The sequence below is a fragment of the Anser anser genome, assembly GCF_964211835.1.
Source record: "Anser anser genome assembly, chromosome: 4".
Taxonomy (NCBI): Eukaryota; Metazoa; Chordata; class Aves; order Anseriformes; family Anatidae; genus Anser; species Anser anser.
The window spans coordinates 7,073,978-7,100,955 of record NC_139724.1 but is presented as its reverse complement, the minus strand read 5'-3'; the positions used below and the strand labels follow the sequence as shown (position 1 = coordinate 7,100,955).

Genomic DNA, 26,978 nt, shown 5'->3' with positions numbered 1-26,978 from the left:
TTGACACGTTAATTAAAAATATTACTGATCATTGAACTACAACACTGCAGGTGTGCAGGCTGCATCTGAGCAACATGATGAGAGTGGGAGATTCCTTGTAGGGTGCAGAGGCAGAGATTATGCTGATTACAGTTCAAGGCAGAACCAAATCAATCCCTCTGTCACTTTTGGTCCTACTTAATTAGAACTACTTTTCTAATTACCATAGGAAGTCACATAGACAAGTAATAATGCAGAACTTACTCCAGCTGGCAAAGGTTCCCTCATAAGGAGTCTGCGCATTGACAACAAGGATTTATCATGACATAAATCTGGGGAAAACAATATCTAAAATGTAATTGCCAATCTGAAGCAAACGACCAAACAAATGACATGCTGTTCTACATCACAGCAGCACAGGCAATATTAAAGGTTTCGTTCACAAGGCCACAGTGTCCCAAGTACCTTGTTACTTACAGAGACTGAGAGAAATTTGAGTCCCCTCTGAAATTCTGGGGGAAAAACAAGCGTCACCAACGCCGTACAACATGACCTTCACCTTTGAGCACTTAGAGAATTTACAACTGCGTTTGCAATCAGAATCTCTAAACTGCATAAAGGATTGTGCTGTGCTTAAACCCTTGCCTCCGGCCCCAATTAATCTATAGCGTATTGTTACTGACCACAGAACTGATTTTATTCTATGGCTTTCTAATACCGTGTCTTCAGACTTTCAGGCATGATACCAGCTACGATTCTGCTCTGCTCTGATCTATCGTCACGTTGTTGAAAGCGGTGAAATATAAGCATAAGCTTGGAGAAATTCAGTGGTGACATAAATGCAGTGAGATTTTGTATGCAGGGTGTATAAATTGGGCAGCCAATGCATTATAGTCACTTGTATCCATTTCATGCCTAATGGCCACACATACCTGATGCAACTACACAGATTTAGCATTTGCAGGGCTCGCGTTAAATCCCAAAGCCGAGGGAACTTGTTCCTGATAAATGTGTCCAGAGCTGCACTTGGAGCTTTGAAGAAGGTCAGCCACGTGTTTCATATTTAAGCACGCATAGTGACTAAAAATCAGCTTTCCAGGAAGTGAGTACTTAACGCATTTTCTGTCCAGCCTGCACCCAATATTTATCTCATACACAGTCAGTCAGCATTTATTTTGCTGTACCTCAATGAAGGAGCCTGGAGCAGGAGTCCTACAGGTGACAACAAGCTTCCCATCATTTTTCCTGCCATTGCTCACTCTAAAAACTACCTCTTGCCAAGCTATTATTAACTACCAAGTGATTCAGATCATTTTCAGCAGGTTCCCTAAGCTGCAAACGGAGCTGTCCTTAGACGTGGGGATGAACTTTCCACCCACTCTAGCAATGTAGCTGTAGCATTAGAAAATGTATCCATCACTAAGGGTTCACCACAAAAGGTAGAGAATGTCCTCAAGTCCTTCCTGGTTTAGAATTGACAAGGAAATGACTCCAGTTTATAGAACAACCTTAAAAATCCACAGAAAGTTTGGTGCTTGAGTCCATTTCTGGTGGCCCTTTTTAATCTGAGCCTGCTACTAAACGCAGCTCTTGCTCTATGAGAAGACTTCGTCTGGAACTGCAGGTGTCCAGCAGTCCAGGTAAGAGTAACTTTGACAGGACAGCCACCCTGCCTCATCACAAGTGCCAATGCTTAGGCAAAATGAGAACCCATGTGCTGTTCTAAATACAAATCCCATTAGCCAGCAAAAGCCAAGAAAATGCCACAAAAATTAGTAGTTTTACAGTTATGAATGGTTTATGTTATGGAAAATGGCAAAGTTCAGGAAAAAGGGACATAAAAGCAGTTAAATTTGATCAAAGTGTAAATCCCTCTAGCTCCGCTATGCACTCTTTGCCGGTGGCCATTAGCACTTACACAGGGAAGAAATGCAAGGATAGTTATGAAATTATCCATTCCTTGAAATACTCAGCCACCTTCCTAACTAGCTACTTAAGAACGAACACCCTGAGATGAAGACTACACCTGAAAAACACTTTTGCTAGCCACTGACCGACCTGTCCCCCATAGGAATGTTTAATCCTTTTTTTGGCGCTCTCAGTGCTTTGCTTTCATGATACATTGAATTCACAAGATGCATCAATTCACTACGCATGAGCACCACAACTATCTCTTTTTGTCTGTTTTGAAATAGCTTGATAGTGTGAAGTGTAGAGCAAGCCTTGTACTGCAAGGACTAATGAGTAATCTCTGCCTACCTGCTTTCTCCAAACCATCTACAGTTTTAGAGACCTGTGTCATACCTCTGTTAGTCACCTCCTTTTCATAAAGAAGACAACCACGCTACAACAGTTAATGAGGCCAGGACTTTCCTTTTTTTTTCTTTTTTTTTCTTTTTTTTCTTTTTTTTTTCTGTCACATCAATGCATTTCCAACCAAAATAAAATTTCCAACAGAATAAAAATAATATCTGTAAACACAAGCAAGACTCCTGCCCTACCTTGTTTCATGCAAAATAAAGGGATGTATCTAATGCTTATGACACTTTTCCACGTCAATCATAACTTGTGTAACATTAAATAACCTCAATACTCCTTTAGATATGGGAACAGTAGCAGTATGTGTCTCTCAGGGCTTAGAAAAGTCAAAGACTGTGTGTGGCTCACGTGTTAGACAGGTGTGCACCATCTCGTTTTACAGCAGGGCAGTAATTATAGAAGTGTCAGTGGCCAAGGAATTCTTCATGCAGAGCATCTGAGTGCATTGGTCTGTCTGATGGGCTGTAGGCATCATCACATCAATGTGAGTCACGTTGCATTTAGGAGAGGGGGGACTGCTAATTTTAGCACTTAAATTATTATAACAAAAGGAACAAGACTTCTGTATGATCTCTATATAGGTTTCTATACCTATTTCAAGAGAGACCGTAAAATACTGCTTCAAAGAACTCCACAACCCAGAGCTGCCTGACCACTTCTAGAGGCAGCAAATTTGCCACCACACCATGGGAAGGTGTCCATGAGGAGTTTCTTTGTCTTTAGGCCATTATAATCTCTCAGTATCAGAAGAGGGTCCAATAGCTTTAATTATCATCCTTTTCTAATAGCTTTTTGGTCATTCAGGAAGCGCGGGGAGGGAGGCAGGGCCACCAGGCAGGGCAGGGCAGGACAGCACAGCCTGCTCTTTGAACCCAGCGCAGCCAAAGGCAAGTAACGCCAGTTGAGCTGGGAGTATTTGGTCGAATCTTAAGAGATACTGAGGGTGGACTTCGCCTACATCGCCCTCTCCAACTTGTGATTGACTGATTTCTTTGTTTCTTGGAAAACAGATGAGTATTAGAAGTAATCACATACTAAGTGTCATATCAAGTCTTGTGCCCTTTCTTTTCACTGCCTTTTAAACAGTGTTAAACACTTTGGGACAATCTTGTGAGCCATTTCAAACTCTAAGGATGTGAATTCTGTGATCAGTTGAGATAAAAGATAAGGTAAGAAATGTCACAATTATGTACTTTCTCAACAAGTAATTTCATAGTAAACTAACATGATTTATTTGCATGTTCTTTTGACCATAAGTATAGTACATTGCATAAGTGGAACAGCATCACTAATGACACTGGCATGCCTCACCAGTGTTCCAGAGTGTGCTGCAATGCCTCTGCTACTCCTTCAAGCCACTCAAGAACTTGATGCAAACATCCCGTTGAAAAAATAATACATAAATCAAAGGCTGACCTGACAAGAGCTGCACTTTGGCCCTGCTGATCAAACCTAGAATGGTACATTTTCAGTCAGGCATAACCAAAACATGACTACTAAAAGTATTTTATTTGGGTTTCTAATGTTATGTGCATAGATGCTTGGTTATGGATAGGAAGAGCTCAGGGGAGAGCTCCAGGGACCAGAGCCCTGCTGTATTTTTTCACGAAGACTTTGGCAGCTAAACACTGTGGAGAATCTGAGTGTGTACCACGGAAAAGAAGCACGAGTGAGTTGTCTGAGAGCGATGAGAGAAAAGACACTGGAAATTGTATCCCAAGATTTCAGCTAATGAATTGCTTTATTCTGGCTGTGCTTCCTGCTCAATCAATACATCGTGTCGTCAGGCTGGGGCTCGGAAAGGACTTGGGTATGGTATTGATCCATCTTCGGCTGCTACTTCGCTTTGCTGTAATCCAGCTGGGTAACTAAGGGAGTGACTGTTCAGTCAAATCTGTGTTGAATCTGGTCCCGCGCCAGAGGAAATCGAGCTAAACTTTCAAATAGCCAGTGGAGTTAATTATGAGGAAAAATAATTGTGCCAGGGAAATCAAAATGAAGTCCTTTTGACTTTGTGCGCAGTATTGTAAGCACTGGAATGAGAAATGCTGTGCATGTGCTGCACGGCCTTTCACTGCCTTCTCTTCTGCCAGGGGCAAGTGTATTTCCTTGGGTTTTTGAAACTTAGCAACTTGTGAAGTACCTTACAGGTTCTGGGAATGCAAGACACAGTACGGAAGTGAAATACTGGCAGCTTAATCAGCTAGCAAGTTACAGGCTTTGGCTAAACACACCAGGAACAGGTTGTGCCCATGTAAACACTGAGACATGCTACTGTATCATTGGACCACCTACAATTTTTCTGTATACCTTCAATGTGCATTTACAGCTGTTTTACAACTGCATTCCCACTTATTTTACTTGAAATTAAACTGTTTCACTCTTTCATATGGTAGACTTGAACTCTGTAACTGGACTCTTCTTGCGTGCACGGAAGAGGTACATCAGGCCCATTTTATACGGAAAATGTGCGTTTCCAGTGAGTGCTAATGAAAGAAGAAATCATGTATGGTTTGGGCAGCGAGGCAGAAAAATTGTGTGGCTATTCCAGGGATATTACAACATAAATAGGCAATATACAATAGCAGTATAAGTGAGGTTATTTATAGATGCATATTATGCCATGAAAATATGCTGCGAGGAGACAGTAAGAAAACAATTCCCCAGTTCTACGTATTGGATCAAGTTGTTCATATTTTGTATTTTCAAAGGAAAGCTTTCCTCTCCCTTTTGGAGCATGTATTTATTGGATTTCCTTTTGGATTAATATGTACAGATCCTCATCTTTTAAATTCACTAGAAATAAATAAATGTATTAAGTTAGACAGCAATTTCTTCTGGGTAGAGTGCCTTCTGTTTCTACACCTGTTCTTCCTGGAGGATAGAGATTCTGAAACAGATCTGTAGAACAAAAGAAAGCCCATTCCAGATCCCAGGGCTGGTACAGCCCTAGTTTATATTTCTGCATTCCTTTTATTTTATTTTTTTTAACATTTATTCATAGAGCTGCTACTCTGATAACCTCTAATTTCACAGAGTGCAGTACCGCTAAATATGAACATTCAAAACATGAGAAAAAAGGTGCCTACCATCACAAGGTTCGCTTAAAAATATGAGTTCTTAAAGTACATTGGGTTTTTCTTTTCATATTCTTACACTCACAGCCTTTCGGATTTATATTTTTAAGATGTCTCTAGCAACCATAATGAGCAGAAACACTTTGTTTTTCTAAATGAAAAAAGAGACTTCCAGTTAATTATACAGGTACAGGAATCCAGAAGACTTGTGGTAGAAATGTAAGTTTTGGGGAAAACAAAACAAAATGAAACAAAACAAAACAAAAAACAAAAAAGGTGCATGTTATAATGACTGGTTTGTTTCTGAGAGCTGCAAAGCAGGGGACAAAGAACAAATAACTTCAAATATATATATATATATGTAATAGGGCACAGAAGACTGATGATGAGAAATACATAAAATATATCTTTTAATATTCTGAATTGTTGATTCATGTCAGTGATGACAGAGTTATTGATGGAATCTCCAGATTTTTGGCACTGCAAGCAGTGAGAAGTGTTTTCATAAGTTTTTGTCCTATTTTGCTAGATATTCTTCTTGGTATTCAAGGGAGCACGTCCAGCCTCTTTTCAATGCAAGCTGGATAAAGTATCCTCTTGTTTTTTTAGTGTGAATCTTTGTGAGAAGCAGCTGTACTTAGCTACCCAGAGATATTTTCATATCCTACAGGCAAGATGGCACATTAGTTCTGGTAGTGTTAGATGATCCTTGCTAAGAAAAGTTTCCTATGACAAATACAAATGAAAGCATGAACTTTTTTTAAAGATATGACACAATTCTTCATGTTGTAGAAATAGTTCTCTTCTGGATGAGTTTTTTGTTTTGTTGTTTTGGGTTTTTCTTCTGTGTGTTTGTTTGGTCCCAGACTATTTTTGTGCGAAGAAACCACAGAAGGCTATGTAAAATCTGTTGCATTCGTGGTGTCTGGTCTAAAAACATTTATCTAAAAATATCAGAGGATTATGGGTTACAGTAGGCAAGTTTCAGAGCTGCTTAAAGTTAAATAAACATTTTGCATTTGTTTTCTAAAATAACATAACAAACCAAACCATATCAACTTTCCCGAAGTTATAGCCAATTCAAACCAACCTTTATATACATCTGGAACTGTTCGTGCTGTAATTGTGAGGGGGTATATTTTGTGCAGGGCTGGGATCTGATTGCATTTAATTCCATGTAATTTTTAGACCCAGACACAGGGCTTTGGGTTGGAAAGTACTGGAGAACACCCGTGGGGATGGCCCAAGCAGCAGGGACGGAGGCAGCAGCTCAGCCATGAGAGCCCCCCCAGGCTGGCCATGAGGCGCCTGCACGAGCAGTGCACAGGGGTTTTATGCACATGGGCAGCTTTCATGGATTATTTTACTTCAAAGACCATCTTTGCACCATTCAAGAGAAAACTGATTATTAAAAACTACTTCTTGGCCACAGTGAGAATGTCGTCATAGGGAAACCAGAAACCTGAGTGCTTATGGGGTGACCAAGAACTGAAAGGACGAAAGGAAATTCTGAAATCCCTAAGCCTGTAAGAAAAAAAAATCTACTTGGGAGCTTTCAGGTTATTTACAATGACACTTTCCCAGACGTTTTGCCAATTCCTCTGGTAAAGGCCAGAGGATGATTTTTGTATCTTTTCTTTTCCAAATGGCTTTATTCTAGCAATTCTCTTGCCAGTTTCACCCATCCCCTCTCTCTCAGAAAGAGAAACAGAAACTTCAAAATTGCTTATACAGCCACAACCCTCCTGAATTATGAGTGGTATCTCTTTTTAATTAATCAAACCTGATCGGTTTGTTTGAATTAATTTCAGCTCCTGAGCACTACCCTCTTCGGAGACTGGCCCTATCCTCTGGTTTTTGTTCCAGCCTTATTCCCCAGACCGAGCGTTATTTACGTTCACTGCAGGGATGACACATCCTCTTGTGTCCCCACCGGGTTCCTAACTCTTATTCTCAGACTGTCACCTCACCCCAGTCTAACTGTAGAGGAGTACTAGACTTCCTATTTACCCTTTAAATACGTCAGACTGTTTTCGTGGCTTCTTCCCGAGTTAACGTTTTCCAAATATTGCTAAAATAAGTGTGCTTTTACAGAAAACGATAGAAGGGAAGTTAAAAGTAAGATGCCGGAACTTGTTTGAGACCACACACACACACACAGAGGCACATATATTTATATCCCTTGTTACGTACGCATGCATGTATGCTACAAAATGAGTATTTTGCTGTGTTATCTTTATATATTTTTATGTTTGTGAAGATATTGCACTGTGGGAGGCATAAAAAAGTAACTATGGCAAAAGGGATGGAGAAAAAAGGGTGAACCAACTAACAGACAAAAATAAACCAGCCAACAGAACCAAAAAATCTACTTTATTCCATCTTTTGTTTAGTTTCCCACTGCCTCCTTTCAAGGCACAGGTATGGGTCCGTTATCCTCATTAATAAATGTGTGAGGTTTACCTGCTATCAGCCGCAGACTTTTCATCAGCACTACTATGCGCTTGTGCATGTGGGATGTGTGTTTAGGACTTGGTTTGACTCACACGCTCCTTCAGCTGGGGCTGAAGCCAGCGGTGTGCCCCATGGCAAGCTCCCTGCACTGCAGGTGGGATGGAGGTCGGGGTCTGGCATGCCTGCCCCATGCCACCTGGTGTGGTGGGATCAAGCAGGGTGGCCCCAGCACTTTTTCTCCCCCCCCCGCTTTCAAGCTCGATCTCTCGCATCAGCACAACACATCATTTGCTGCGATGCTGAGGCCTCAAAGCTCCAGCGGGTGCTTGGGTGCCCGGATGCATGTTTGTCATCAAGCTTTTTGTTGGGAGGAGGAAAAGATGGCCTTCCAGACCCTGGATAACTCTTTCTGTAAAGCATGCCAGAGTTAGGTCCTTCTGTGTGCGCGTCGCCTCCATTTGCCAAAGTCTACGGCTCACTGCCTCGTTTTACGAGCAAAGGGCATGGTGCTAAGGAACAGAGGCTCAGATGTTGAGAGCTTTCAGTTTACATGGAGGAGGGACATCTTCCAGCCAGAAACACAAAGCTTTGTAACTCTAACCTTGCTCTGTTAAAAAACACCAGCATTAATGGATACATAAAGAGGAGAACCTGGTGGGAGCAGAAGGTTTGCATAACCCCTTCATTTGGCATTCCTGCTGCTGCTACGGGATGCTAATCTCCAGTTCTGGTATTGACAGCTCCAGGAGGAGAGTGAAAATGATGCAAGGCACGTAGAGGAGAGCCATGAGAATGCTTAAAGGGTTGTGAAAAGTCCTGCATCAGTCCAAAAGTAAAAGTTTAGCCCATAGCTTACAATGGAAGAGAAGAAATTTATTCTCTCTCTGTGAGTATTTCCATAAGGAGCAAAAGGTCCCTGGGATTCGCAGACTGAGTGTGACTGTCTAAAAGGTGCAGATAGACCAGTCTAGATGGGGAACAAAGTGCTTTTTCTGTAAGCGAGGATGGCTAAGCACTGGAACAACTTGCCAAGGGCTGTGCTGAATTCTCCATGGTTGGCAGTTCTTGAAAAAGGAGCTGAGGCTTTCATAAAATCATGTTTCAGTGCTAACAGCAATTATTTTGGGGAAGTTCTAAGACTTTGTTTTTTAGAGGGAAGACAAACTGGAGTCTCAGTGACCACTTCTGATGTTGTCGTCTTTGGATCTTGGCATTTACTTTGAAGAAACAACCAGACCTTTGCATGACTGCTTGTTTAGATGCCTTCTGTGGATCAGGTCCTGGCTACTCACAGGTTTCCTGTCTTTGGATGGCACCTCAACATTTCAAGAGAGAAGCATCGCTACAGAGTTGTCTGGAGGTTTTTCATGGCAGCTATTTGGGTCAACATAGAGAATATGCCTGGGGTTTTGATTATTGGTCCCATTTTTGCTGAAGCATTTTGCAAAGGCTAAAAATACACATAGCATTGGTACATATAAGTCAATCTGGCTTACTAATTAAATAAAATGTTACATTTTACAAAATGCTTCTGCAAGCATCTGTATTTCAGTATATACAGATAAGACACAATGACTACAATGTCTTACCCTGTAAGATTACAAAGGCTGAAAAAACAGTGCAAAAGGATAGCAGACACACAGAGTCAAAAAGCAGCCCTCTTTCAGGCTTTCAGATTCCACTTTTCCTAAGGAAGAAATTTAATAATTTTCTGCACTGTTATGTAGAATGACCAGCCTAGCAGTGGTAAGCTTTTTGTTATGTGATCACTTCCTAGAAGTGCTTAATGACTGATAAAATTACTTTTTGTAGCTTTTTAGGTCCATGATTTCTATAGCAAGCCATTTGCAGATAGCAAACTCTCCAACTGAGTCCCATTTAGTAAAGCTGTATCTGAATACATATTTGAATCAAAGCGTACAGGCCACGTTTTAGTTTGTGCTATTAACCCATTTTCTATGAACGTTTGACATTTGAAGATTCAAGAATAGCTTCTTGTGGTCAGAAATGTTGGCGTAAAAAGCCAAACTGAGTGGGAGGAGGACTTCTTTCACCAGCCCCTCCTTTCTCCATAAGCCTAAGGGAGGACCCAGCAGAGTCCCCTGCAAACTCTTTCATGGGTGTACAACACCGAAAGCATCGCCCTGGAGTAGCCTTTGAATGCACGGGCCGTTGTTGTCCTCATTACGACACCAAGACACCGAGCATTTGAAGTCTCTTCCTTGCTGAAAGCTTTCTGAATTTTTTATGTGCGCTGCTATAACCGTCTTTTTAATGAAAAGAAACCTCTTGATAAAAGGTAGGAAAGCCAAAAAGAAAGCAGCAGCAAGCGCGGGCTTCGTTCAGTCACAGGAAACAGCTGGTAGCCAGCTTTTGTGAGAGCTGCCAGAAAAAGGTTGATTACTGTACCTGGCAGCCAGGATCCTGTGCCTGACCTTGCAAGGCAGAGAGCACCGGGGCACGGGGGTTTCCAACAGGACGGGGCTGAAACTCAGCTGTAAAGCAATGATCCAAACGTACAAAGCGGCTCGGATTTGAGTGCTTCAGTTTGAGTTCGGAGGCAGATTAGAGCCCTGCTGGAGCCCAGTCTGAACTTCCAAAAAGTTGAAAGGCGTTTCGGTACGGTGTTCAATTTCTTTTCAACAGAGATCTAGCTATTCATCTTCCCCGTTACCTTACAAACTGTGTAGACTTCCACTCAAAAAGGAAATGGTGGAGGATCGTGTTATCCATTATGGCTGGTGGGTACAAAAGAATACACTGGACACCTGCAGGTATTAGAAAGGTCTTACTTACTGGAAAGCAAGCTGCAATTAACTCTTTTATGCTGGTCAGCAACTATTTAGTTTGCAGAGGGGTGACAAATGCTTTAAACCTTTTCTCCTGGACACATTTGAATTTTCATGCCATTTTCAACCTAATACCTCTTTTCTGCATTCAGTGTTCCCTCATATTTCACTAACCAAAAAAAGCTTGACACACTTGGTTCAGCTGAATTGAGACTATTGTGAAAATTCACCCGAGCTGCCTCTGGAGTTCAAGACTGATTAGTTGTTCAGCTTGGCAAGTCAGATCCAACCCTTTCTGTGGCCAGCCAGAAATCGTTCCCAAAGAACAAAAGAGAGTGAAACACGGTCGTTCTGGTCGATCTGCTGCAATACCTGGTAGAGTAGGATCTTGCCAATGAAGTGGGCAGCAGAGATGTTGCCAAGAAATCTTTGCAGAGGAAATGTAAGTTAATTTTACATTACCCCAACCTTTTGCTGGGGACACAGAACATAACAGAATCCTACCGGTACAGAACAAGTCGCATTCCTTAAAGAGGGCAAATAGCTCAGTACCAAATTATCCCTCGGTCTTTACTTGCTCTCTTGTTAACCAAATTTTGCACAGATGCTTCTGTCCATCTGTATATATATCTCAGGACAAATGACCTTTGCAACAGGCTCAGATCATGTACATGTGTACGTGAATCATCTCAGAGACGTGTCAGCCGCTATCGCTCGGGCCATGTCAGGAAGCATTGTACAACTTACACCCCTTGTATTGAATATCATCCTTAATGCAATTTTGTCCAAGGCTGAGGCACATGCAAGAAAGCATTCATTTGTGTCACCATGTCAGGCCACACAAGCTCTTCTCTTCAGGCAGAACTAATACCACATAATATATATTTATACTAAAATGCAGAGATCCCACCAACTATGCAGGATAAGTTGTATATACAGTCACGGGCAGGAATTTCATAAAATCGCAGCATGTACTGCCATCTGTTAAGATTTACCCACGGTTTCCACTGGCAGTCAACCTTGATTTTCAGAAATATAACTTTCTAGGCAGAAATTGCAGTTTCTAAGGTCAGGACTGAGTAAATTTGAACTTGCTAAAATTAAAATTCGTTTGCTAAAGAAATAAAGACTCAATCAGATGCTAAATAAAAAAAATGGAAAAAAAAGCTTTAAAAATAACTAAAGTAGGTTACTTTGATTTAAAGAATAAATCATTCTGTTTATATGAACAGATAAATGTCAAGTTTTCATTTCTCTAGTAATCTTGTCTCTGCATGCAAATCAGTAGCAACTGCAATTACTAAAACCTTCGTGTCCAAAGTCTGACACTCTTCTCATCTCTAAACAGGACTTCTCAGTGTTGGTGCAATTCTGAACCAGACACTGATGCACAAAATGACCAACATACTTGCTTAACATCGAGGGAAATTTAAATTCTTGAGAGGAAAAAGAAAAACCACAGATACATATCACAGAAAATCTTATATTACCAGGACTATATACATAAATAACTAAATGAGGAAGATCATTTCCCCTCATGCTGTATGAACACGGAAGATTATTCCCCTTCATTCCCAACATCATATATAACATACACATACTGTCCAGAGTCTTGGAATCAAGACAGAGAAAACAAACATAAAACCCCAAGCCAAGCCTACCCAGCAGAGCTTATTAAAACAACCTCTGGCTTCTGAATGAGGACTTTTGTTTGTTTGTTTATTTCAATAATTATCTTTCTTCTGGAATTCAGCTTCATAGCCCTTCTTTGAAGCCATTTTCTTTCTCCTACCAAAAAGAGAGAATGCTTCTTTTTAGCAAAAGATTTGTGATAAGAAGTGAGTGAAATATGTCCTTCCTCAAAAGAGGAAAAACAAATACTTGAATATTTTCTTCATCCAGAATCCATAGATTTATTTAGGAGAGCCACTTCTGACTCATTAGAAGTCAAAACTAGAATAGAATGAAGAGAAATACTAATTTAGCTGTTAGAGATTAATTTCTAATGCTATCAACAAACTTTTCAAAGGAAGGTTAATTGAATCATTGCTTATGATCCTCAGAGCAGTCGTATCTGGAACAACTGATTTGGCTACAGAGATGGATCTAACAAGGAAGACAAATTCCTCTAATCTAATTACTGAGGGGTAAAATAGAAGAAAACACTGGCAAATGTTTCGATATTCTTTCTACTGTAGTCTTTTTTTGTCAAGGACCAAAGGGCAGTGTAAATTATCCTAGTCACGTGCTTCCTGTTAGAATTTCGTGTAGGACTCAGGAAAATAATGTGATTATGAGAATTTTTAGAAGAATGAACTCTAAGACTCCTAGAAATTTCCTATCATTTGCTTCCGTGTGACAAAGATTTGGGCTGCTTTATCTAAGTTTCCAGTTTTTGGTGCCCGGTCTCGGTCACACAAAACACAAGGAATACCCAAAACAAGTAAGTCACAAACTCACGCTGAAAATTATTCACTTAAGCTGCTTGCATAGCATGGACAAATACTTCAAAAGTAGTCAGGAACAATTTGCAAACAATTTGCCTCTCTAAATGGTGTTTTTGCTTTTAACAAATTATCTACAATGTACATAGATCAACTAGTGTTGTCAATTATGTATGCTTTTCAGAAGCCTTAAAAAAACCTGCAAAACTGACTTTTCCAAAAGGGAATCATAAGTTAGTGTGTGTACAGTCTAAGACCATATATTTTAATAAAAGCTAAAAATAAGATTGCAAAAAACAATGAAAATGAATTAGAATACACAGCCTCCCTGCTTTTATATTTTTCCTGCTGTGTGCAGGATCAACGTTTGCAGTGAAATTGGAATCCTTGCACGTTTAGTTGAAAACCAACTTCATGATTTCACAGGAAACCGTACTTCCAAAAATAATGAAAGCCTATGAAGTCGAAGATCCTTAACAATTTTTTGTCTCGTAAATACGGTAAAATGGTACCTGAGGTGTTGTCGGACTCATTCCAAGGACTAAAAAGTGGAAGGCTTTCTGCTGACCGCAGTAAGCTGAGCACATCTAGGACTTCATGGAGTACTTATGAATTGTGGTGCTTAAAAAACTCGTACCAGTCCTTCTTGCAAAATAAGGAAAGGTTTGAAGGAGAGACAAGGGAATCTGAAACAAACAAACAAAAAAAAACCTTTTTATGTATAGTATGGTCCACAGGGTTGCATCTGATGGCATGGAGACAGTATTTGGTGCAGAGTCTTTGCTGAATCTCTTCTAAAACTGTTCTTGGACCAGAAAGAAACAAATCAAATCGGGACAGGCTTCTGATACTGAGTTGGAAAACATGAACGTGAACTGGATTGACTAAAGATGCTTCTGCATGGGAAATCCCAGCTGAGAAGAGCAGTGGGTCTTCTGTACACATGTTCTCATATAAACACACTGATGAAAACATTAACACAGCCTCTCAGGTGGAGGAAAGGTGAATTATTCAGGGTTTGTTCAGTATAGGCCAGGCTGAGAAGGACAATTACTCAGAAAGTAATGGTAGGGCTCCAAGGATGGTATGAACGCTGAGATGCTGGTTAAAGTAATTACAAATTTCAAGTATATTATCAGAAGTTGGCTTCCTCTTTTTTTTTGTTGTTGTCAATCTATTCATATTGTATCTGTGCTATCAGGTTTTATTATTTTTGTCTACCTACTCCTACAAAGTTTTCTCAGGTTTCTTGGGTAAAACAGGATGGAAAATGAGCTCCAAAGTGTATGACCCTGTTGTTGTTTTTGTTTGTTTGTTTGTTTCTTTCTTTTTTCCCCAGTGGATAGAAAACCAGGATATGAATTGGCAATACTGAAGAGTTGTCCCAGTTTTTTTACTGATGGGAGTATTGCTTGCTTCTGAAAGAATATGCTTTGTTATTGCAGAAAATATGGGACAAAGTAAAAGAGGAGAGGAACCATTAAGCTGAGTACTAGTTCTAGACTACAGTAGCTTGATAAAGAGATTCTAAAAATAAAAGTTTGTATTATAAGCACATACACATGTATATACCACAGTGTTCTTTCATTTGATGACTTTCTTTGCTCTATCTGAAATAGCATATGAAAATTACAAGTCACAGACTTTCTTCCACAGAGTATGCAGGCAGAAGCTTACAAAATAAGGAAGCAGCAGCTGGGGTAGTACAGAAGGCGGCCACAGCACTGTGATTTTTGTGTAAGAGTCCAGGGAGTTGTTGACTTGGGACATGACTGTACCATCTCACTTAGCACTGCTGAAGGACCATTTTCAGGGGAAGCTCTAACAAATCTGCACTCCCAAGAAGCTTTCCAACTTCGAGGTACTTACTAATGCTAAGAGGATGTCACTGCTCTGCTCATGTATAATCCAGGGTGGATGCGAGTAGGTTTGTACTACGGCCTTCTCTTACCGAGAGTCGCTTCTTCCCACAGAACAGCTGCTCATATAACCCTTGATGGCTATCAGGATGGCATAACTAGGCTTCAGAAATTTGAAAGCTCTTCGTTAATGCTTCTGTCTAGCCATGGAAATACACTCTTTAAAGCAGGGTGGGGAAATACTTTCCTTTATGAGAACCAAACAGGATTTTCAAGTACCTTTCTACAGACCAACCGTAGGGCTACCTCTCAGCTGTATTTCCCCATTCCTTGCAGTCCAGCCTCCCAGCGGTCTTGCACGGCCCACAGCCCTGCTGTGCCCGCTCGCTCCATCCTCCTGTCCTCACAGTTGTGCAGAGATAAGCAGCAAAGCTGCTGAAGGGCCCAGGAGACAAGAGTTATCAGGTGCGGCTGAGGGAACCAGGGTTGTTTAGTCTGGACAAGAGGAGGCTGAGGGGAGACCTCATTGCCCCCTACAACTACCTGAGAGGAGGTTGCTGCAAGGAGGTCGTCTGTTTCTTTTCTCAGGTGACAACTGAGAGGACATGAGGCAACAACCTCAAGTTGCACCAGCGGAGGTTTAGATTGGATAGCAGGAAGGACTTCTTCACGGAGAGGGTGGTCAAGCCTTGAAACGGGCTGTCCGGGGAAGTGGTGGAGTACACAACTCTGGAGGTACTTAAAAGAGATGAGGGTGTGGCTCTGAGGGACATGGTTTAGTGATGGGACACAGTAGGTCACGCTGATGGTTGGACTTTATGAACTGGAAGGTCTTTTCCAACCCAAGCGATTCTGTAAATCCAGCTAGCACACAGCACTGGCTCATACTCCCCATCAGCATGCTGCCTGGGTGTTACCGTTGCACCAGGATCCTTCCACATCTCACAACAACAAGCAGACCCATCCCACCACCACCACCACCACACCACCACTGTTGATAGTACTGTTATATTCTCCATGCTCAGTGCAGTACTCCTGCCCTTTTTTTTTTTCTTTTTCTTTTTTTTTTTTTTTGCCATTTTCTATCTGAGTTTCACAACAGAATAGAGAATCAGGCCAGGCATAACCGATGCATGAAACTTGTATGCCTTCCAACATGGCTGATCAAACCGAGTCCATAACAATTCCAAACAGCAGAAGGTACCGTTAAACTATCTATTAGATGTTTATAGTATGTACAGATGTTAGCAACATCTGGAATTATGTACTCTTAATTGTGAGATAATTCCTGTTAAACAAACACTGAATACAGTTGTGATATATTGTCCCTCTAAGCCTACTTGTAAGGAGAGTATGGACATCTGTTTGAATAAATCTCACTTTCCTCCTGACCTTTTCTCTACCGCAAGAGAAGTTAAGCCTCTTGGATGTTAATGTCTCTCGAACATGAACTCAGTTTATTGGAGGCAGAAGTAAATTTGGCGTTACAGAGATTATGTTTAGCTTTGCAATTCTGGTATTAATTCATTCTTACATCTAATCACAGGGTGACAGTTTTATTTTCTGATGAGGCTTGATCTCTTTTAAGCATATACAGTTACTTTATGAGTTGTTGCCTGAAGCTAAACTGTTGCCTTGGTAGCAAAAGATGAAGTACAGATGCCCTCTAGGCCAGAAAAACTAAAACTCTTAGTGCAGCATCCTGTGCACTTAAGTTTTGCTGTTAAATGTTAACACATACAGTTCAAAGCAGAGAATAACAATCACTGACCTCCCCATTCAAACGCTCAGTTTTAACATCTACGCCTCAAAAAGATCCAAGCTGCTAGCAGAAAGCTTAATGTGAAAAACAGAGTATATGAAATAAACATGAAAGACGAGATCAAATACAAACAAAATAAAAGTGCAACACACATCATGGTGGTGTTTCTGAGTATTTACAGTTCAAAGGAGACTAAAACACACAGCTTCTGTACCTGTGGCAAAGGATGTTTTCTGTTAGTGACCTCTGCTGTGAACACCGATACGCGCTGTGCCGTATCCCCACATGGTGATGGAGAGCCCCATCCTTGGTGGTCTTGATTAATGCACAGTATTCAGAGGCTCTATTTGCTGTTACACTAAAGCACACAGCAAAGCAACTGGAGGCAATCGTAAGCCATAACTAACGGCTGCAGTATGTATCAGCCTGCTCTCCATATAGCCACACTCTTGTGGACAGAAAACAAAACAAGTAAAGTTATTGTGGTCAAGCTTTATTGCACCACTTCTCTATTTGGGGAGCTCACTGAGGTAGATTGAGAGGTATTACACTGCTTACCATCAGGCACAGAACGCTTTCGGCCTCTGATATTTCTCTCCCTTTCTATGTCTCTCCCAAGACTCCGTCTACAGTCAGTGGAGAGAGATGATCCTCCACAAGGTGAAACTGAACCTAAATTAAAAAAATGCAAAGAGGACTCGTCCCATGCTGGCTTTGCAAAGCACTAGTTAAGGGATACGCTTGACAGCCTCCAGGCAGAACATGTCATGTATCTATCTTGACTCTGGTCCTCGATGCAGAAATCTTTTCAAAGTTTTCTTCTGTGGGCTAACGAGGTCAAAATCTTTGGCTGGAGAGATGGGGATATTTCAGGGACGCCAGTTGCCTCGCACTTTACCAACATGTAACGCATCACATACACTGGCCCTTGGCATCAGTGTGAAATCCAAATCAGCACATGGCAGAGGACATAGCCCTTTTCGACTTTTGGACACTAGCCCTGGATATTTCTTTGCACCATGTCACCAAAGAGCAAAACTCCACGGTGTAGTAAGAGAGAGCATTTCCTAGTGTGGCCTGTATGTATGCCATCAGAGGTGTTACTGAACTGCAAACAACAAAAGCAATGCATTTATACACAGACTATCACAGCCTTCCCGTTTGTACCAGTTGTGCCTCAGCTATTTTGTTCTTATTATTGGATCTCAGCAAATTAAATAGTTGTCCTCATGTATGTATAGAGAAGTGCATTCATGTATGCTCAGTTCATCTTTGCATCTTAGACCAAATACACCGTGACCCAAATACACAAATTTACACCAGCTTTTGTAGAGATCACAGTATGATACACAACCCTAGAAAGCATTCACTCAATATATAAGAAAGATTTTCATTTAATCTACATTTGGAGGGAAAGAAGGGAGAGACACAGTGTGCCTCTTCCATACACTAAATTAAATTGCTGTTCATTGACTCAGGTTACCCTGGGCACGGCACATTCTAATGAAGCCTTATTAAATTCAGAGAAGGCTGCTACAGTGAAGTCAGGGGTAAATGAAGCAGAGTTCAGATGCTACGCTGCACATATGTATTTCAGGTGCTGTCTTTGATGAATGACATGTAATGGAAACAATGCTTAGCTTGCTCCGAGACAGCATCTTAAAAAACTCTTCTGCTGTCTAATTACGGTAGCTCAAAGATATTTAAGCTAGAAAGGTCATTAACATTTTAAGCATACTTTACACCACAACTACTGCATATTTCCTGACATTCCTAACAACCTACTGCTCTTGGGAAAGTGATGGCTCAGGGGTTTGCTAATGAGTGAGAGACCCTTCGCTGCTTGATCACTGGTCTGAATTCTGTTTAATCTGGAAAAGGCGAAGAACTGTCAGTGACTGGTGGTGTTTATGAATTAATTTGATAACTAGTCTTGGTTCAGACTGCAGCAGGAAAATGTCCCAATTTAAAAACCTTTTCTTACCTTCTTTGCTCCCTTATTCATGACAATCTCTGATGTGCCTGGACCAGGAAGACACAGAAAACTACAGACTCCTCTAAGAGACTGCACAGACAAAACACCAGTGGTCATATAGCTACATCACGGCTTTGTGAGGTGCCCATGTAGCTCACGGGGTATTCAAGGCATGCAGTACAGACCTACAGACTCTAGGTCAGATTACAAACTCTTCTTTCTTCCCAGGGATACTACTGTGTGCAGGGAAGAGAAGTTCTCCTGTACAAATTTGAGTAAGAATATGGGATTTGCTGTAAGGACTGCACTGGTTGTTTCAGGAAAACATGATGGCATTTCCCCCTCATTACCTCATTTATTTGTAATGAAGTTTTTTCCCAGCCTCCTCTATAACAAGTTTTTGGTAGGGTGGGTTATAAAATCTGTTTTCTCATAATAAGGGTGTGCTGTGATGACCCAGACTAGAGACAAGCCCAGATTTCCATCCATTCCACATGCCAGGGTTCCCACCTAGTTTGAATGAAGGTGCCGAGTCGTGGAGAGATGAATGAACACTCAAGTCTTATCCCAATAGGCAGCTGGGATGTGGCTATGTGGGATACACCACCTATATGTATATGGTCTCCAAAAATGTAGCGCACGTGGGGTTTTTTGAGTTATTTTCTGATAACCAGGTAGAATTTTAAGTATAGAAGGAAATCCTGACTCCACTGGAGACTATGTTGAATGTCCCATTGACTTAAACAAGGATAGTACGTTAATTTGGTAACAGCACAGTTTAGCATCTCACTTTTCTATAAGTTCTTCTGATTCGTCTCTGATCTACAAGGAGGCCACAGTTTACACCACCCACAGCTCTGCAGTCCCCAGATCAAAATATTTTGCTTCTGTTTTCTGACATTATCTTACTGTAGTTAAGTCTAGCAGCTGCCTGCTCAGAGAGACAGAATGGGAATAAGTGTGATAGAATGCAAAACATTGCTAAGTCTATATGACAACTTTGGTGATATTTACTGCTTCTCACCTTTTCTCAATTACAGGATCAGTTGAGAGAATCATTCCTCACCTAATTTTCCTGGCCTTTCATTTGCCATATGCAATTGGTTACAAAAATCAACTCAGTGTTATCTGTAGCCCAACATCAAGACTAATTCCAGAGGGATCGGTTCTGAGGTTGGTATTAATGAGTAGTTTTAATTAATTTGGTTCAGGATGGAGACTGTATTGAACAAACTTAAGATGCTATAAGCCACGAACAGATAACACATGATTTAAGGAGCAGATTAAAGTCTATCACAGAGGGAACCAGACACAATCGGTAGGACAAGTAATGGGTAGTAGCTGACATCACAACAGGGGATGGAGATGCCTGCTCAGTGGCACCAATTCCTTGGATATAGTTCATGAGAAAACAGAGAAAGTCAGGTGTGTTTATAGTCTTCCTGGTGTCTAAAAATGTCTAGACTGTCTAATTAGCTAGATGCTGGTATTATGTCTGTACAAGAGTAAAGAATGTCTAAACAGGGCATGGACTTCAGCACTAGATCATGACCACATATACACAGTTCAATAGCTAGCATGCTGCCTTGTGCAATCTGGTCCACACCAATGAGTGCTCCCCCAGACTATGCCACTGTATGGAGGAGCAGTAGCACAAGATCCATTTTCTGTAAGTAGCAAGGACAGATTATACCAGAAGGAGACCTTAGTCACACAACTATGAGCTCTCATATGCCTCTGCCAGAGAACAGCCCCTGGCATTAACATGTTTATCAGCATAAAGAGATTCAGGCCATACGTTTGCATTGTGACATGCCTTTGTACAAAAACCACACAGGACAATAATCTTCCACTGCCCATCTTTTTAAAATAAAGGGGATGTTGTGTCTTGGAAGGAGGGCCAGATAATGTACAGAAATAATAATGACAAACAAGCTGATTTTTGTTAGTTCAGGCTATATAGACAATAGCCTCACTACTACCATACTATATAGAAAGTAACTTCGCTATGCGTGTCGTGAGAACAGTAGAAACCAGGTCTGCAGAAACTGACTAGTGTGTGGATGTTCCCCCAGCCAGGAAACATTATCCCAGACATAGATATCTTTTCATATTTAATGATTCCTTATGAGCAATTATTTGTAGCTTCAACAGTAATGATAGAGCTGTCCCTGCTAGATATTCAAACAATACATTGCTGAAGCCTTAACCAGAAAGACCAAATCCCTCGGGTATGTATATCAGCCCCAGTCATCCCTAGGCAGATGTGAAGCACCGCAGTGAAAAGTGTGGGCAGCCCCAGGTTTAACTACAAGGTGGCCAGAGTCTGGCACTCGGTGTGTTAACCCCAGCTGGGGATCAAGCCTCCTACCTGCCCGCTTCATGTCCACAAAGCTGGGCTGCCGACCTTCCTGTCCAAGCTGGTGACCTTCAGGTCTCTCTGCAGGCTGAGCTGTTTTGCTTGCTCTCTGGAGGAGAAGATATGAAATTTATTTTGAGATTTTGGGAGAGATTCTGGTTGTAAGACATAAGTTATATGGGGGACAGAGCTACTTTTTTAGTGCATAATATGTCTAGAATATTCAACGGGCAGGGTTTTTACGTTTCTTTTTATGCTAGTATGTTGAAAAGGTTGTATTTTTCCTGTCAAATTTAGCTATGCTTTCAAAAGCGCAAACACTTCTTGATAGGACAGCAGACATACTTGTAAGAAACTCCAAATTGTTTCCTTCGCCCACTCCCCATTTTAGATCATCTTTCACATGGGAACAGCTTCCCTCCTCCTCACTCACTTCCTCCTCCAAAAGATTTCTGACATCTGTTCCCCTACCTCTCTTGAAGCCACCCTCCCCTCATCATTTGCCTTTTATTTTATGGTGCCCACTTGTGCACTTCAACTCCATGCTCTTTGGGGTACGAGCTGTTATGTGCGGTGCACTCCTAACCCTTTGTAAAGCATCTTAAATGTTACAGACATTTACAGCACAATATAAATGATAATGCAGTTAGACTGGAAAGGCAATTCCCTAGTTAACACCTCCCACATGTGGTGATTAAGTACTAGGCTCATAAGCGTACAGCAAACCCAGTGAAGACACATTTCTAGAAAGAGACTGCAAAGTCCTATCTCCAGATGGACTGCAGTTGGTGAATAACTACATAGATTGTTTGGTGCTTCGCTAATCAATCATGACAGCAACAAGGAGAAAAGGCATGTCTGGGTAAAGGAAAATGTCCTTTGAATAAACCCCAAGTTATCATCTTGCGCATTTGATCTATTCATCAAACACCATCTTTTTTTTTTCTCCCCCCTTTTCTGGTCTTATGCTCAACTTAGCTGTTTAAGAATAAATCCGGAAAAAAAAAAAAAGTGTTTTTAGTGTTTTGTTGTGTTTGTGTTTTTTTGTTTGTTTGTTTTTTCTAGAAAATACACAGGAGGGTAGGCTGAACAGCATCAGCATGACTGCAAAGCTGCACTGTATTTCACAGACTGCAAAAATTATAAATGGGCAGAGAATTAATCTCCAGCATTAGGTCCTGGAAACCATGAAGCCTCTCCAACTATTCCTGTCATATCAGCACAAAGCCTGCTACTTAAAATGTACCAAACGAAGACTGGGAGGGAGGATGTCAATCTCCAACTCCTTTCCTTGCAGCATGAAAACCTAGTTTGTATTAAAGAAATATAACAATGATGATCTAAACCATACCTCAGGCAATGCATATGGAGTCAGCATTACCTGAAACATATAAAAGAAGGTCCAACACTACCTTGATTCCATGTGGACTAGTTTAATTCGATCTCTCTGTGCATCAAAAGGAGTGAAACAGTATAACCAAATACATGCAAGAGAGAATGGGTGGGTGGAAAGACTGCAGCGGTCAGAAACTAGACAGGTGGTTTGGGGGTTTTATTTTTGAACAACAACAACAAAACAGGGCTAGAAGTCCAAATATCCTACAGAATCGCTTGTTCTGAGTTCAGAGATCTTTGTGGCTACTTGCACTTATGTAGAGCATTTTGGAAATTCGTATTTGCAAGTGGCACATTAGATAACCTACGTTTTCTTCTGAAATAATAAGTCTTGAAGGAAAAGAACTGGATGGCAGTAGATATAATAAAATGTAATGGGCATGATAAACTGCATGGCTGTTGTTCAAAGTTTGGACCTAAGAGCAGAGGCACAATGTGCTGTATTTCAAGCTGCCTAGTTTTTCCACCAAATAAGTGAAGCTAGTTTTCAATTACTGTAGGTATGACTCAGAAAAATACAAGTGAGCAATATAGAAAGGCTGTGAAAGCACTGAGGTAAAAAACACAGAACAACTGGATTCCAAAGATCTAAAATCACAGAATTTTTCCACATTAAGGCTAACTACTGTTTGTCTCCCAGCACTACACTAATCATGTAGCACAGAACAGAACTGAACTTAGGGATGACACTTGCCGAAAGGTGGATACTGCACGCTGCTGACATTAATACTTCCTTCCAGTATCAGCCTAGGTAATTTGGAATGAGATCTACATAAATGATGTGCAGATACTGCTGGTGGCGATGCTTTTGCTGATGTTGTAGAAGATATGCCTGGAACACAGGCTAAGCTAACGAAGTATTGATCCTTGTACAAAGGGAAGAAAATTAGGTGAAGAACAAACTTGTGTTTGCATTCTTTTCTTCATTAACTTGGACTTAAAATGTGTTGAAAAAAATCTTAAATAGAACAAGCACTAATCTCTTATTGTTCCAAAAGACCAAAGTTGCAATACATTGGTTTTTTTTTTTTATATATATATTCACTGGTTTACAGACCACTCTATGGTCTATATTACCAAATTTCTTTCTCAGAGTCATCAGTAAAGAGCAGTTTTTAAGGTAGTATTTAAAGTAAGCCACTGAGGGGCTCACAAGAAATGCAAGAGAATTCAGGATGGGTCCAAAAAAAAAAAAACCAAAACAATGGATTTGGCTGGAAACATTTCTGACAGACTTTTTCAGAAGCCTTCTTTAGAGACTGCAGTGCAGAGCAGAGCACAGTACTCCCCATCTTTCTGTATCATCCTAGTTGTTCCCATCTGGTACAAAGCACAGTCATTCCCTCCTTTGTACATCTCTCAGTCTCTCTTCTTTGTGTCTTAAGCAACAACAAACCTTAGTTACTCCCGCTGATTTCTTACAAAAGATCACTTTTAACTTGCAATATTTCTAGCAAGCTTTTCAATTATTCTCTATCTATAATATGCCTGAAGCCTAGTTCTCGCATCTCACCATTCTTTCTGTGACCAGGCTCAGTTTGTTTCTACAAGCCAGTATGTAAAAAAAATTAAGCTTTTCACCTGTTGAACGTTTTTTACATTTTTAAATGTTTCTAGGGTTTCTCGTGCTTTTCTCTGCAAGAAGGTACAGCTGAATTCTGCCTTCACTTCCCTCACAGTATCTCTGTGGTTGGATATAATGGTTTCCAGATAACTGAATTTATCTATTGCTCCTGCAGTTGATCACTAGGTGATGTTCGCTTGCATCATATCTGCGGTAACTGAGTCAGTGTACAGGCATTTCATTCCCTCCCACATGAAGGTCCTTACTGTCGTTTTCACTCACTCCAGCATTTGCTGCCTATTATCTGTGCCTGCAGCTCTCCTTGTTATCTCAGCGCCCCATCTGACTTGTTTCCCAGGCGGGGGGAGGGCAGGGTGTCTAGGGACCTTCCATTCCTTTTTGGTTCAAAAACCCTGCCAGAGCAAATTCTCTATAACCACTTAGCAAATTCTCTATAACCACTGAAAAATTCTGGGCAGCCCACGTTACTGTTTCACACACTGTTTAATGAAATATATATATATATAAAAAAAAAAAAAACACAATTCATGGTTGCCTGCTGCCGTTCAGAGATGCTGGGAGCCCAATACTGTGTTACCAGGATGTGTTCATTGGTGCCTTGCATTTGGCAGTTTTATCCCGTAGCCCATTTGGGCTCACTGTCTATCTCTCCATGCCAATACCACAAACCTCTTTTGGATAGACATCCCATAGATTTTTCTGCTTCTGGTCAAGAAGCGGTGGACTGCTGAATATCTGTCTTCTGAAGTTCTAAAAGCCAACAATTGATCTTTCGACTCAATATGTTCATCCTTCAGTATCGCTTGGCTCTGAGTCATCATGTCAAACCCATTTGTATAAATATCTCGGACATTCGATTTTGAACTTAAATGAAGAACGAAAGAACACGAAAGCAGCAAAGTTCAACCAACTGCCTCTTTCATTCAGTAAACCCAGATGAGTAGTCATTTCCCATTACTTCTTTTGGTGAGCTTATGCATCCGACAGTCAAACTTCCACAGTTAGGCCCCTAGTTGCAGGGGTGATAGCTTTGCCTCATTTTTAATGAATGTCTCTTCAAGCTGTTGATAGAACTCATCAACTGCATCTTTGTCATCTGCTATCGTAGGAGTGTTAATCTGTTTGATCGACATATTGACTGGATTTGCTTGAAAAAGAACTGTAATGATTTTATTGCTCGTTGGATTACATCCAAGCATATACTTTGATCTCCTCTTGGATATGACAAACACAATGCAAGCTTCTTTTAATTTTTCTGATCTTAAGCAGCACCCCGAGTAGCTGTTCATCATCCCAGAATGACACCTATTATTCCACCACAGCACTGAGGCTATATTTATCTACTTCAGATTTTTCCAATTCTTTTGTCATAACAATGAGCTTTTTTTTCCATGCATTTCTTGTTCCTACATTAATGCTTGGTCTGCAAAGGATTGGTGGTATTATCAACAGGGAGACTATTCCTGGATGCTTAATAGAGCCACAAGTACTCCGTATGACCAGAACTTCTTCTGAAATATAGTGTCTTCCATTCCATCATGTGAGAAAGATAAGAGGACAGATCTGCTGGCCATTCCTCTGCCACCTTATTTTCCTAATCCAGCACCCTCTCCAGTCATCACCTACCCACTCATGTGCACCTCTGGAAGTTTTCCAGTTACCTGAGCCATGGTCAGCATTTGGAGTTTGCATATGCTACCGATCCTACCAGTAATGAACTCCTCGTCTGTCAAAAGCCAGGTGACTCGGTGACTTTGGTCCACAAAAAAGCAATGAAAATGAAAAGTACAAAACAGATGAAAATATGGGTTTGGGAACTGATGGAGTGGGTCACAGCAGTTGGAGAAACTACAGAGCATTTGAAAACCAAAGGGAGAGTCTGAATTTTGAACAAGTTACTCAAAGGAACACACGTAGTAAATGTTGCTTAGCTGTAAGAAGGAGTGGGTAAGCACTGCGAAACCTCCAAAATGTGCAGATCTGCTCGAGGCACCTAAGGTTAATCTTCTTTTGCATCTCAAATTTTTAGATTTAATCTGGAAACACAGCAAATGTCAAATTATTTTAAATCAGAACCCTATTAAAGCTGGAGCTATGACTCAAGTTCATTTTTAAATTGATTCCATGCTTGTTGGAGCATGTTCCTCTTTTGAAGGTACTCCTTTGCTGCAGAGCACAAAATGGCAACTTAAGGGAAAAAAAATCTTCCTATTCTTTCTTGAATGCTTACACAGTATTTCAAACGTGTTTCTCTGTGTTGAAATAAATTTTAGTTCTAAGGACAAACCTGCCACTCATGTTTCCTCTAAATCAATTTTTGGGTTGCAAATCAAAGCAGAACTGGGGATACTTCTGTGTTCTCTTCATAATTTTGCACTGTGTTCCTCATTATAATAGCTTCATCTTCAGCACTTCTCTCATATTCATCTTTTTTACTCAATTTCTTCTTCATTTAGATACCTGTCCATATGACCTTGCAGAAAAACCATGGTGGACTTTCAGTCCAGTTTGTAATTTTTTTCTTCACTGTGGAAAAACAAACAAACAAACAGACGAATGGCAGGGTCAAAAGCTGCATTTTATTGATCAATATGAGATGTCATTAGGACAGATGGTCCTCTTTGTTCTGTTTACCTGAACACATTAGATTTTCTCTCTCAAAGATTTGTGAACTCCACACTGTGATGCAGGTATTCTAGGAATATACGTATCACCAGAAAAAGACTCTGCTGACTGAGCCCACCCACTGGTGTCTCTGTCACACATCTCAGGTTCAGCAGCTGCCTAGAGGCTCTCCATGTGATCACAGACACCTTTAGATGATGACAAAACCATTACAACACGAAGTTGGACCTGGTGTCGGCACTCAAAGGAGTATTTGTTTAGTCTATGTTCCTCGAGTTCTTCAGGAACCTCTCTCCAGAGCAATCCTGTACTTCAGGAAGTCCCATTTTTTTTACACAGATTCTTTTACTTGGAAG

At 40.8% G+C, this 26,978-nt stretch overlaps 1 protein-coding gene across 4 annotated transcripts in view; it reads right to left on the bottom strand.

Moving 5' to 3' along the window:
• Nucleotides 1-26,978, bottom strand: part of PPP3CA (protein phosphatase 3 catalytic subunit alpha) — a 278,936-nt gene that overhangs the window by 219,890 nt on the left and 32,068 nt on the right. For all 4 annotated transcript variants that reach the window (XM_083835543.1, XM_083835544.1, XM_083835547.1 and 1 more), the window contains one exon: nt 21,030-21,126. In XM_083835543.1, the coding sequence (XP_083691669.1) occupies nt 21,030-21,126 (97 nt within the window). The remainder of the gene's footprint in view (nt 1-21,029; nt 21,127-26,978) is intronic.